At 38.1% G+C, this 12,740-nt stretch overlaps 1 protein-coding gene across 3 annotated transcripts in view; it reads left to right on the top strand.

The window, feature by feature from the left end:
• Positions 1–12,740, top strand: part of RNF115 (ring finger protein 115) — a 65,930-nt gene that overhangs the window by 35,897 nt on the left and 17,293 nt on the right. For all 3 annotated transcript variants that reach the window (XM_034989860.1, XM_034989861.1, XM_034989862.1), the window contains exon 4: positions 1,828–2,039. In XM_034989860.1, the coding sequence (XP_034845751.1) occupies positions 1,828–2,039 (212 nt within the window). The remainder of the gene's footprint in view (positions 1–1,827; positions 2,040–12,740) is intronic.

Below are 12,740 nucleotides of genomic sequence, written 5' to 3'. Positions count from 1 at the left end.
CGCTTAACGACTGAGCCACCCAGGCGCCCCTATATTTTACTTTCTTATACCTCATTATATTTTACATGTATCAGGTACTAGATATTATAATAAAAATGTTAAAGACTACATAAAATATAAAACGTCCATGTTATGGTGCTGTTGAAAATAGTGATAGGACTTTGTGTGTTCTGAGTCAGTGCAAGCCTCTTTTTCCTCCATGGCTTTTATCCCTGTCTAATATCTACAGTTCTTTTGCCTTCCATTTGTGGGGAGGGGTAGTATCTCTTCCCACTTAAAAATGAAATCCACTGGGGCAGAGGTTCTTTTTTTTTAACATCTTATTCACTGCCATATCTTAAATAGTTCCCAGAAAGTGATTGGGACAGAGTACATGCTAAATGTTTCATTTGTTGAATGAAAGAGTGTGTGTGTGTGTGTGTGTTAACACAAAGATATTTAAAGATTGGAATTCTACACACCAAATTAACCTCAGAGTAGGAATTAGGGGTAGGGATTGGTCATAGCTGAATGAATGGAGACTGTATTGCACTTCATATTTTATATTCTGCATTCACATTTTTGTACTATATTGTCTATTTTTTAAAGGAGGAGGAAACATCTTTGAAAATCAAGAAGCAAAATGTAAACCGGAAAAAATGGCAAAAATAACATTTTTGACAAACCTAAACAAACTCCTTAATTTCAAGAATCGATTTGACAAGTTATTGGATGTTAGGTTGAGACTAGAGTGGGGTCTGAAATCAGATCAGCTTTAACATGCAGCTGGCCTGCTAATCTGTTCTCTGAATGTTTCTAGAGGAGGCTATTGTTAGTATGGGTCTCTGGAAGAAATGATCAGTCTGGAGCAGGAGGGCTGTGAGGATTTTAAGACCTAAGGTCATGTGCTGAGCAGTTTTGTGTCCCTCTTATTATATATGCATTAAATAATAAGTTTTTCTGTTTGATTTAAAACTTTGAAACAAAATGAAAAGACCAGGATGTAACCAGAGTTATGTGCTTGGTTGGATGGAGTGAAATAGGTAGTATTCTCTGGAACTCTAAAATATCTGGTGTACAGATAAATAAAATTTAAATTATTTCAGTGGTGGTTTGTTTTTTCCATTCACTCTTTGTTGAATAATTCCAAACACACATCCCCCCCCTACTCCTGTCCCCACATCCCCAACAACACCCTTTGAGTGATAAAATATGTACAACAGAATAGTCTTACCAAACGTTCCTGCACTGCTTTGGCACAGCTTTGACAATGTCCCTTTCTGATGCAGTTTCTAGATAATAGAAGTATTTTGTAGTCCTCTGTCTCCACTTTGTGGTAATGATGATCTGTAAAAAAAATGTGTAACTACATCCATTTTATTTAAATCTTAGGTTATTATATAGTAGAAATGTGGATGTTATTTGTGACAAAGCACGAGAATATGATGATCTAAATGGTTGTGCTTAGGACAGAAGTCCATGGTCATGTCTGGCTCACATTTTTACTTCAGAAGGGGAAACTGGCCAGAGGCATGTGAATATGAGCTCAGTATTAAGAAAAGGGTCCAGCTGTTGGCTTGTTTCTGTATGAGGGAAATTAAGTTTCTCAGTATATAAGTGCCCCCCCATACACACACACCATGTATGCACTTGAAAGACATTTCTTTTCTCCTCCGTGAAATTAGGGAAATATACACTTCTTTAGTTTGGAACTGCTGTATTTCGAAGTGTTAAAAACTATTCCAAAAAAATTTTTTTTCCTCCTTTTTCAGTATTTATTCTTAACCATTTCCTCTTTCCTCTGATCTTGAAACCAGTAACGTGTTGTTTATTTCTGGTTTTTACTAGCTCTGGGAGCATTTGGACCACACGATGTTTTTCCCAGATTTTAGACCATTTCTTAGTAGCAATCCACTGGACCAAGATAATAGAGCCAATGAGAGGGGTCACCAAACTCACACTGACTTCTGGGGACCAAGTCGTCCTCCACGGCTGCCAATGACTCGAAGATACAGATCACGAGGAAGTACTCGTCCTGATAGATCCCCAGCTATTGAAGGGTGAGTTTTTTCTTTAAGTTCTCTTTAAGGGTAGTTTCAATGAAGGATGTATTGGCATAATCTAATCTTTATAAGGTTCTCATACTTCTTACCTTTATGGACAAGATGGAGATATAAACAGAGTGAAGGTGAAGTTAAACTGAATGTCTCTTCTCAGCTGCTACCAGTTAACAAATGATGATAAACTAAAGGATGCTAAAAGTAATGATATAGGTCTCTGGTTAATTTTATTAATGTCTTAGATTAATATATAGGTGATAATATTTGTTTATCAGAAAATACTGAAAGGGATATCCAATATATTGGACAACATTAGGATTCAAAAAGACCTCAACAGATTGGAGCAGTGGACTTAATATGCAATTTAATAGAAATATAGTCTTGTGACTGTAAAAACATTCATGCAACAAATGTTTATTGAATGTCTTTTATGCTGGACCACTTCTGTTAGATATTGGGGATACAGTGGTGAGCAGAACAGATGCTGACCTTTGATCTCATAGAGCCCATTTTGTAGGAATAATAAACATGAATTTTTAAAAGTGTTTGCCATATGCTTAGGATTGTACTTCATGCTTTATCTGCTTATTTAATCCATATGAATTAGTAGGTGCTATTGCTATTCTTATTTTATATAAGAATAAACTAAGACTCAGAGAAATAAAATAACCTGGATCAGTGGTAGATCCAGGATTTACTTGAATCCAGGGATGTATGAATCTAGTGCTGCATGGCAGCCACTAGCCACATGGGGTTACATCGATTTAAATTAATTAAAAGTTAATAAAACTCAAAATTCTTCAGTCACAGTAGCCACATTTCAAGGGTTCAGTAGCTACAGATTGCTGGTAGTTACCATATTTTACAGCACAGATTATAGAACATTTCCGTTATCTCAGAAAGTGCTATTGGACAGTGCTGTTCTAGAGCCTACACTCCCTTACATATATACACCTTCTAGATTTTACTATTAATAGCTTACTATACTTGCTTTATCACATATCTATCCACCTATTTGTCCATTAGTTCATATTATATCTTATGAATTTCAAAGTTAGTTGTAGACATTTCTTCTTAGGACAATAATAAGATATAGGAAATCTGATTTAATGGGATTGTCAAGGACAAAAGCCTAAAAATCTTAGACCATTGTAATAACATATGGTGCTGAGAGGCAAATCTGTGCCCTTTAAATTGCGTGTAGTTTACTTTCCTTTCTCTACCTGGAATGGACCCCATTGTTCAGCTCCTCAGCTACAGTTCATCTACAGTTTTACCTCTTGTGCACTTACTTTCTCCTACCCACTAAACTGCCAATTTTGGATCGGTGCTGTGGTCTGCTTTTACCTTGTTCCTCCCCTAAGGGAATGGCTGAGTACTGCTGGAGGAAAATCATTAATGTGCCCTTTGGTGCCCCTGCAGCTGGCAAAGTGTATTTAATCTCCATTAGACTGTCAATGCTTTTGATTAGTCTTTTAATTTGCATTCCCCTCAGGAAATATTTTGAACTTCCGCCAAATCTCACTCCAAATTTCCTGTCTGGTAGCTCATTCTTAGCAGCTGATTATATTCTTCATTTTGAAAATTGGGGCCTCAGACATGAACTCCCAAAAACCCTGGGTCACATTTTTCTACATTAATATTTATTTCTCCTTCCAGTCTCCTAAGATGAGGTATCCTGCCTTTGTTTTCAAAGTAACTCCATCAGCCCATGTTTCTGACTTATTCTTTACCTATTTCCTCTGAGATTTAGTTTCATCCATTTTCATCTCCCTGCTCCCTTTTTCCCCCTTGCTGCCCCGCCCCCCCACACTTTAGCAGCATGGTTTTCAACTCTGGCTGTACATTAGTGTCACTGAGGTATTTTTAAAAATCCTGATACCTGGTCCGTGTCCCCAAGGATTCCGATTTAAGTATTCTGGGTGAGATCTAAGCACTGGTAATTTTTTTTTTTTTAAAGATTTTATTTATTTGACAGGGAGAGAGAGAGAGTGCAAACAGGGGGAGCAGCAGGCAGAGGGAGAGGGAGAAGTAGGCTCCCCACTGAGCAGGGAGCCTGACGTGAGACTGTATCCCAGGACCCTGGGATCATGACCTGAGCCGAAGGCAGAAGGCAGACGCTTAACCGTCTGAGCCATCCAGGCACCCCTAAGCACTGGTAATTTTTAAAAGCTTTTGAGGTTATTCTGATTGTAGCCAGAGTTGAGAACCATTGTTTTAGTTACTGCCCAATCGTATTTCTTTCCTTTTCCAATAAAATTTCCCGAGGAGTTGCTTTTACTTTTTGTACTTTCTCATCTCTCATTATTCCTCTACTACTATAATCTGGTTCTCCTTTCACTAAAATCCCTGTGTTGCAGGGGTGAAGACCCAGTGTGTATTTCAAAATCTTTATTGTATGAGTCTAATGTACTGAATTCAACATTTTCTCCCCCCTTGTGAAATCCTCTGCTTCTCTGACTTCCATGACAGTAAGTTTTCTCGATTTACCTCTTCTCTGACTTTTCCTTAGTCTGCAATAGGGTTCTTAACTTTGGGACTCAGTGACATTTTGGGGCTAGATAATTCTTTGTTGTGTGGGAGGCTCTCCTGTACATTACAGGACGTTTAGCAGTGTCCCTGGCTTTTGTCTACTACCTGTAGTAAACCCCCCTTATCCTCCCAATTATGATAACCAGAACTGTCTTCAGATATTGCCAAATGTCCCCTGAGGGAGCAAAATTGTCCCTGGTTGAGAACCACTACTCTGTAAGTTCTCTCTGGCCATTCTTAGGTTATCTCACAATTCTAATAATTACCTATATACTAAAGACTCCCAGATCTATATTTCTATTTTGACCTTTCCCCCTAATTTGAGACTTGAATTTATATCCTCTTGTTAGACATTTCCAACTGGATGTTCCATAGATACTCCAGACTCACCAAGATGAAAGCTAAACTCTTTTCTTCCAAACCCAATCCTTTTTCTTTATCTGATTTTGATGGGGGGTACCACTCTACCCAGTTTAGAAACTGAAGTATTAACATAGAATCTTTTCTTTGTCCCGCTCAACTCTCCAATATATACTTAGCCAGTTAGTTATGAATTCTTCCTGATTTTTCTTTCCTATTTCTCAACTCCTGTTTTGTCCAACCATTTCCCTTGTAGTTCACATCCATATCTCTTTCAAAGCATTACCATTCTTAAGTTTGCTCCCGTATTACCCTTAACAGGATTATCTACCTAAATTTTCAAATCTCTGTCACTTCTCTGTATAAAATCCATTGTCATAGGGTCCATAACTTAATATACAAGGGCCTCTGTGTTTCTGAACTCTGCAACCTTGTTTCCTGTCACTTCTTCCTTTTATTCCACCAATATAAAACTTATTCTCTACATACACCATGGTGTTTCTAGCTTGTTTACCTTTGCTTAATCTGTTTCCTTTGGCAGAAATACCTCTATTGCTTTCTTTCTTTTTTTTTTTTTAGATTTTTGTTTTTTATTTATTAGAGAGAGACAGAGATAGTGAGAGAGACAGCACAAGTGGGGAGGAGAGGGAGAAGCAGGCTCCCCACAGAGCAGGGAGCCCGATGCGGGACTTGATCCCAGGACCCTGGTATCATGACCTGAGCCGAAGGCAGACGCTTAACCGACTGAGCCACCCAGGCGCCCCCTCTGCTGCTTTCTTAACCCAGTTAATCCTTTGTTGAATTTAGGAAGCCTCCTGTGACCTCAGGACTGTGTCAGAGGCCCTTCTTTGTGCTCTCCCAAAGCACCTCATGCACTCCCCTACCATAGTACTATGGCATAGTAGGTACTATGAAGTACCTACTGTGAGGTAGGCACTACTGAGGAAAATTGAGATTCTGCCTTATTAGAGTGTATATTAGTTATCTGTTGTTGCATAACAAATTATCCTAAAACTTGGTGACTTGAAACAGTAATAATTATGTATTATCGCTCACAGTTCTTTGAGTGAGGAATTCAGATAGGGTAGGAGATAGTTTCTCTGTGCTGTGTGATGCCTAGGACCACAGCTAGAACACATAAAGCCTGAGGGCTGAAATCATCTGTAGGCTTATTTGTGTACATGTCTGGTGGTGGTGCTAGCTGGTGGCTGGGCGTTCAGTTCATGCTATCAGGGAAAACCCACACATGACCTTCCTTAGTTTTAAGTCAAGTTTAGGGGTTTTTTTTGTTTTTTTTTTTTTTAAGATGTCTGGTAATTTGAATTTGTCTGATTGTTTCTTCATTCAGATTAAGTATCTGGGCAAGAGTACTAGATAAATGATGTATCCTTCTCAGCGTATTGCAGCAGAGGGGCACATTGTTAGCTTTCCCCATCATGGGTAGTGTTCAGTTTGACCATTTGGTTAAGGCTTTGTCTGCCAAACTTTTCTTATAAAGGTACACTTTCTCCTTTGTAATTAATAAATAATCTGTGGTGATACTTGGATATTGAATGAACATCTGGTTCCCTAGTAGTTTTTTACATGATGATTCTTGCCTGAATTATTACTATAATGGCTGTAAAATAATGATTTTTCTATTTCTATGATTCCTTCTACAGATGCCAATCTTCTGTAAATGAGCTTTTTTCTTCTCCTTGCCCTATCTTTTCAGTCCACTTATTTATTTTAGCATGGACTCATGGATTTTATTTTAATCATTATTCATTTTGATGCTCATAATCCCAATTTGACCAGAGTAATTGGATCTAAGCATTTTAAGCAGTAACCCTTGTTCATAGCCCTTAAATTAATAAGAGAGTTGGGGTGTCAGAGTAAAGTGATCAGCTTGTGTTTCTCTTGATTATTAGCTGGATAATTTCTGGCCTACTGGACAAACACAGTTTCTGCTAGGAGTCTTGTAAAGGAAATAAAATTCTTTCAAGAAGATTTTTTTAGTTGCTAATAGGAATGGGGAGAATTATTCTAATTTGTTCTATCTACTGTATGAATGCTTAAAAACAGTATGAATGCCCTTTGGTAGCCTTGTATTTTTTCTGCAATCTGAGACGAGAAGGTAACTAACACTTAATCAAATGCCTAGAATTTTTCAGGCACTAGGCTATATACACTCTTCTCACAGAGCCCTGGAGCTGGGCCATGAACAGCTAAAGTAGGCAGGGGTCAAATTTTAGTATCTTTTGCTCAGAAATTCCTTGCCAGATTAATAAAATATCAGTGTGAACACATTAGCTTGATTCAGTCTTCCTTGGTTGCTTTGCTTATTTATTCCATTGGAAATTGTGGTCTACTCTGTTACTACATTGTCTTTTTTTTTTTTTTAAAGATTTTATTTATTTTTTTGACAGAGAGAGACATAGCGAGAGCAGGAACACAAGCAGGGGGAGTGGGAGAGGGAGAAGCAGGCTTCCCGCAGAGCAGGGAGCCCGATGTGGGACTCGATCCCAGGACCCTGGGATCATGACCTGAGCCGAAGGCAGATGCTTAACGACTGAGCCACCCAGGCGCCCACTACATTGTCTTTTTAACTAATAGCAGAGTGGGAGAAAGATATAAGCCTCCTTTTCTCATGTGTCCTTTACAGACAATTGTATTACCTGAGTAACATATAACCTGAACTTAATGATGGCTTAAGAATTTGTTTTTCTGATGGGGATTGCATTGAATGTGTAGATTGCTCTAGGTAGCATTGACATCTTCACAATATTTGTTCTTCCAATCCATGAGCATGGAACGTTTTTCCATAGGAATTTGTTTTTCTTACACATAATAAGATGTCTATAGCTGGGTGGCAGTAGGATATTTCCATATCTTAACCATGTTAGGGTTGAATCTCTGTGGTTCTCTTGGTCTTTCTCTCATGCTTACTGCCTTAGAGCCTCAGGAAAGAAGAAAGGGAAAAGGGATAGCATCAGCTTATTTGTCCCCCCCCCCCTTTTTTTTTAAGGAAAGGAAAATCTTTTCCATTGCCCCACTCCCACCTCTATATTCCTTACCAAGAAAATTCCACTCACTGGGCACTTTGTTACATGTTCCCCATCCCCAGCTGTAAAGAAAGCTGGGAGAGCATGGATTTAGCTTTTGAATCCTTTGTAGTAGGAGGTGGCAAGGGAGAATGGTGTTGAGAATGGATTTGGGGTCAGACAGCCAGTGTCTGCTAATTAGATATTTTATTAGCTATTTTAGCTAATAGAAAAAGTAACACGTTACTTCAGATTAATTGTAGCATAGGATTAACATTTATTTTACATTAAATAATGTTTTAGCAGTCTTCTGAAGATTTTGATCTTATCTTGTAAGATATGTTAACCATGTGCACCCTCCCACACACATCTTTTTTTGGGGGGGTGGTGAGTGTCATGAACTTAGTGATTTTTGGCTCTGAATCAGCATTTTGTATATTTTAGTCATTTAGCTTTTTTTTTTTTTTTTAAGATTTTATTTATTTGAGAGAGAATGAAAGAGATTACGAGAGCGGGGTGAGAGGCAGAGGGAGAAAGTCATTTAACTCTTGTTGATTTTTTCCCTTTCTATCATTATAATTTAAAGGTTTTTAAAAGATTTATTTATTTATTTATATTAGAGAGAGAGAGTGTGTCTGGGGGTTGGGGGGGCAAGAGGGAGTGGGAGAGAAACCCAAGCAGACTCTGTGCTGAGTGTTGAGCCCAACGTGGGGCTCAATCTCACCACCCTTAGTTCACTACCCGAGCTGAAACCAAGAGTCCGACGCTTAACTGATTGCACCACTTAGGTGCCCCTTTCATTTAAAGTTTTCATTAAATGAACCTACCCATTTTTTACCTTATTTAGACATACTGTGAAAAGAAGTTTCATGTTATTACCTGTGTGTAAACATTATTGACTAAATATGTAGATGACAAAAACATTTGCCATTAGGAGAAAGTAACTATATATGTAAATACATTAAAAATGAAGCAACCTTATCTTCTAAGGGATTAATATCAAAGTACATAAAGAACTTACACAGCTGAGCATCAAAAAACTCCAAATAATTTGACTAAATGGGCAGGGGATCTGAATAGACAATTTTCCAAAAAAGACATATATAGATGGCCAACAGGTACATGAAAAGATGTTCAGCATCAGTAATCGTCAGGGAAATGCAAGTCAAAATCACAGCGAGATATCACCTCAAACCTGTTAGAATGGCCGTTCTCAAAAAGACAGAAAATAACTAGTGTTGGTGAGGATGTGGAGAAAAGGGAATGAACCCTTGTGCACTGTTGGTGGGAATGTAAATTGGTGCAGCCAGTATGGAAGACAGTGTGGAGATTCCTCAAGAAAAATAGAACTACCATATGATCCAGCAGGTCCACTTCTGGATATTAATCCGATAAAAATGAAAACACTAATTTGAAAAGATACATGCACATCCCCCATGTTTATTGCAGCATTATTTACAATAGCTAAGATGTAGAAACAACCCTGAATGTCTATCAATAGATAAATGGATAAAGAAAACATGGTATAGATATATAATAGAATATTATTCAGCCATAAAAAAGAATGAAATCTTGCCATTTTTAACAGTGTGGCTGGACCTTGAGGGCATTATGGTAAGTGAAATAAGTCAGTCAGAAAAAGACAAATATATCTCACTTACATGTGGAATCTAAAAAAACCCCAAATCCCAAAACCAAGTTTATAGATACAGAGAACAGATTTATGGTTGCCAGGGTGGGGTGGGGAAAGGGAGTGGGGCATGGGAGGTGAGCAAAATGGGTGAAGGGGGTGGGGGTCAAAAGGTACAAACTTCCAGTTAAAATATAAATAAGTTGGGGATATAATGTACAGCAGAGTGGCTATAGTTAATAATACTGTATTTTATATTTGGAAATTGCTAGAGAGTAATCTTAAAAGTTCTTAACACAAGAAAAAGAAATTCTAATTATGTATGGTGATGGATGTGAACTAGATTTATTGTGGTGATCATTTCACAATACATACAAATATCAAATTTTAAAAAGTATTCTTTGTTAAAAGTAATTGTCTGAAGATTGTTTCATGAATGTTATGAAAGTTGAAGTACAGTAATGTCTGAAGTCTATAAGTGATGGTTTCTCTTGTTTCTAGTTAAGATAAATACTTTTATCTTTGCTTACTTATTAGGGAGTTATATGTCAGGGTTTAAAATGCTGTGTGGTATAATCGTAAAATAAACTCTTTAAAAAAGAGGAGTGCAGAAACTAGCCCTGTATATTTGTTGGTGCATGTGCTGAAATCCACAGCTTTTTTGGGGTGATGGAGCATTCTGCAGGTTTACTGTCAAGAGGCTAGAGGGCGCCTGGGTTGCTCAGTCGTTAAGCGTCTGCCTTCGGCTCAGGTCATGATCCCAGGGTCCTGGGATCGAGCCCCGCATCAGGCTCCCTGCTCAGTGGGAAGCCTGCTTCTCCCTCCCCCACTCCCCCTGCTTGTGTTCCTGCTCTCACTGTGTCTGTCTGTGTCAAATAAATAAATAAAATCTTTAAAAAAAAAAAAAAGAGGCGCTTTTTTTTGTCTTTTTGGTTTTTGTGGGAGTTTTTTGTTTGTTTTCTTGGAGTTCAGCAAGGACAAACTTTTAAAATTGCATTCTGCTTGGCAGTGTGTAGGAGGGAGAAGGATATCCTAACCTTTTGTCATGTTCATATGCAGAAAAATAATGAAAGTTGACTAGAGCCCACTTTTTAAAAAATTTAATCCAGTACTTCATTTATGTAACTGTTGCTTCTGAAAGGAGAAAAGTTTAAAAGAATGTTTTTGCATCTGTTCATAAGGAGGCTGGTAATTTTTTTGTGTTTACTTTATCACATTTTGGTATCAGGATTGTTAGTTTGATAAAATGAACTGGAAAATCTTTGTTTTTTTATGCTTAGGAATAGTTTAAATAACATAGGAATTACCTATTCCTTAAAGGTTTGATAAAAATTACCTATAATTCTGTCTGGGTCTGGCATCTTTTGAGGGACCAAATCTCTTACAACCTTTAAAGTTACTTCTGGGGTTAATGGTCTGGGGTGGTGGTGTTTTCATCTCTATTCCCAGCTTCTAGAATAGTGTCTGTTTTATAGTGGATACTAAATATATTTGTGTTGAATGAATGGATAATTGTAATTATGTTCCTAAGAGGTATATGGAATATATGCATTAGTGGTAATTATAGCTAAGAGTTTGTGCCAGGCCCTAGTCTGAGTGCATTACAAATAGTAATTTGTTTAATCTTCACTATAACCCTATGAAGAAGTTACTGTGAATCTCCATTTTACAGTAGAAATTGAGGCACAGAGTGGTTAGGTAAATTGCCTGAAATTATAAAGCCAGTGAAAATTGGAGCCAGGATATTATACAAATGATGATATTTGTATTTGGCAGGATTATATATGTTTAAAAAGTACTTTAAACAAATCTAATAGTATCATATAGTCTTCCCAATTAAAAAAGAAAAAAAGAATTAAGCATTTCCCTTTCTCAGAAACTTTCCTTCCAAAGCACACATACTGGCTGTGAGGGTGATCTGACTGCAACATCTGTCACCCCATTGATCTCCAGGGTTCATTCAGTGGATCTGGTGGGCTAGGCGGGTGTCCCCTTCCTCCCTCACTGCTCCATGTGCCTCCCTCCCCAAGCTGTGCGCTAGAAGAGGAGGACCTTCCCCGATAGAGGAGGACCCTTCTTCCGTTAAGGGTATATGAGTAGCTGCGCTCCCCTGCTAGAATCTCCAAACAAGTTCCAAAGCACAAATACCAATATGTCAGGAAGTAGTACCTGCAAGTTTTTAGTTCACTTTCTTTTTTCTTCTCCTTCATGTAAATGGAACACAACATATCTTTTTTGGTCATATTTTTATGGGTCATATTCTACCTGCTTAGCAGGTCTACCCTGATTCTTCTACAATGATTGTTTCTCCTTTTTACAGTAGTTGTCATTATATGTCACCCCGTGTTTTGTTTTGTTTTTTTAAGATTTTATTTATTTGTGAGAGAGTGAATGGGAACACAAGCAGGTGGAGTGGCAGGCAGAGGGAGAAGTAGGCTCCCCGCTGAGCAAGGAGCCTGATACAGGATTCCATCCCAGGATCCTAGTATCATGACCTGAGCCGAATGCCGACACTTAACCGACTGAACCACCCAGGCATCCCCTCACCCAGTGTTTTGAAAGTACATTACAATTTCATATTTTATAGATTTCTTTTTGATTAGATTTTAGCGTGGCTTCTTCCTAATGATGGTTTTTCCTGTTGATTTGAGAGGGAGTATAACGTTTTATTCTGCTCATCAGGTTTTCAACTGGTGGTTTCCGTGGGCTACATCGCAGGCTACTCCTGTTCATTTCACTGATTCCACTATAGACAGAGTGCTTTGTCATTTAAAAAATCAGATGTCAGAGATTAATTAGCCTTTGTGGGATTATTAATGTGTTCCTTACACCAATTTAGGGAGTTACCCTGAAATGAGATCTGTTTTCTTTGGCTTTTTCAATGACATGAGTGAAACCTCTTTGCAAATGTAAAGATGGGTAAGTCTCACAGTGTTCATTCTTTTTTTTTTTTTTTTAAAGATTTTATTTATTTATTTGACAAAGAGAGACACAACGAGAGAGGGAACACAAGCAGGGGACTGGGAGAGGGAGAAGCAGGCTTCCTGCCAAGCAGGGAGCCTGATGCAGGCTTCCCTGGGATCAAGACGTGAGCCAAAGGCAGACGCTTAATGACTGAGCCACCTAGGCTCCCCTGTTCATTCATTCTGCAAATAC

This window comes from Mirounga leonina, unplaced genomic scaffold (genome assembly GCF_011800145.1).
Source record: "Mirounga leonina isolate KUSES-001 unplaced genomic scaffold, KU_Mleo_1.0 Mir_493, whole genome shotgun sequence".
In the NCBI taxonomy this organism is placed as follows: domain Eukaryota; kingdom Metazoa; phylum Chordata; class Mammalia; order Carnivora; family Phocidae; genus Mirounga; species Mirounga leonina.
Note: the sequence above shows the minus strand (reverse complement) of the source record. Positions and strands in the feature narration are given on the sequence as shown.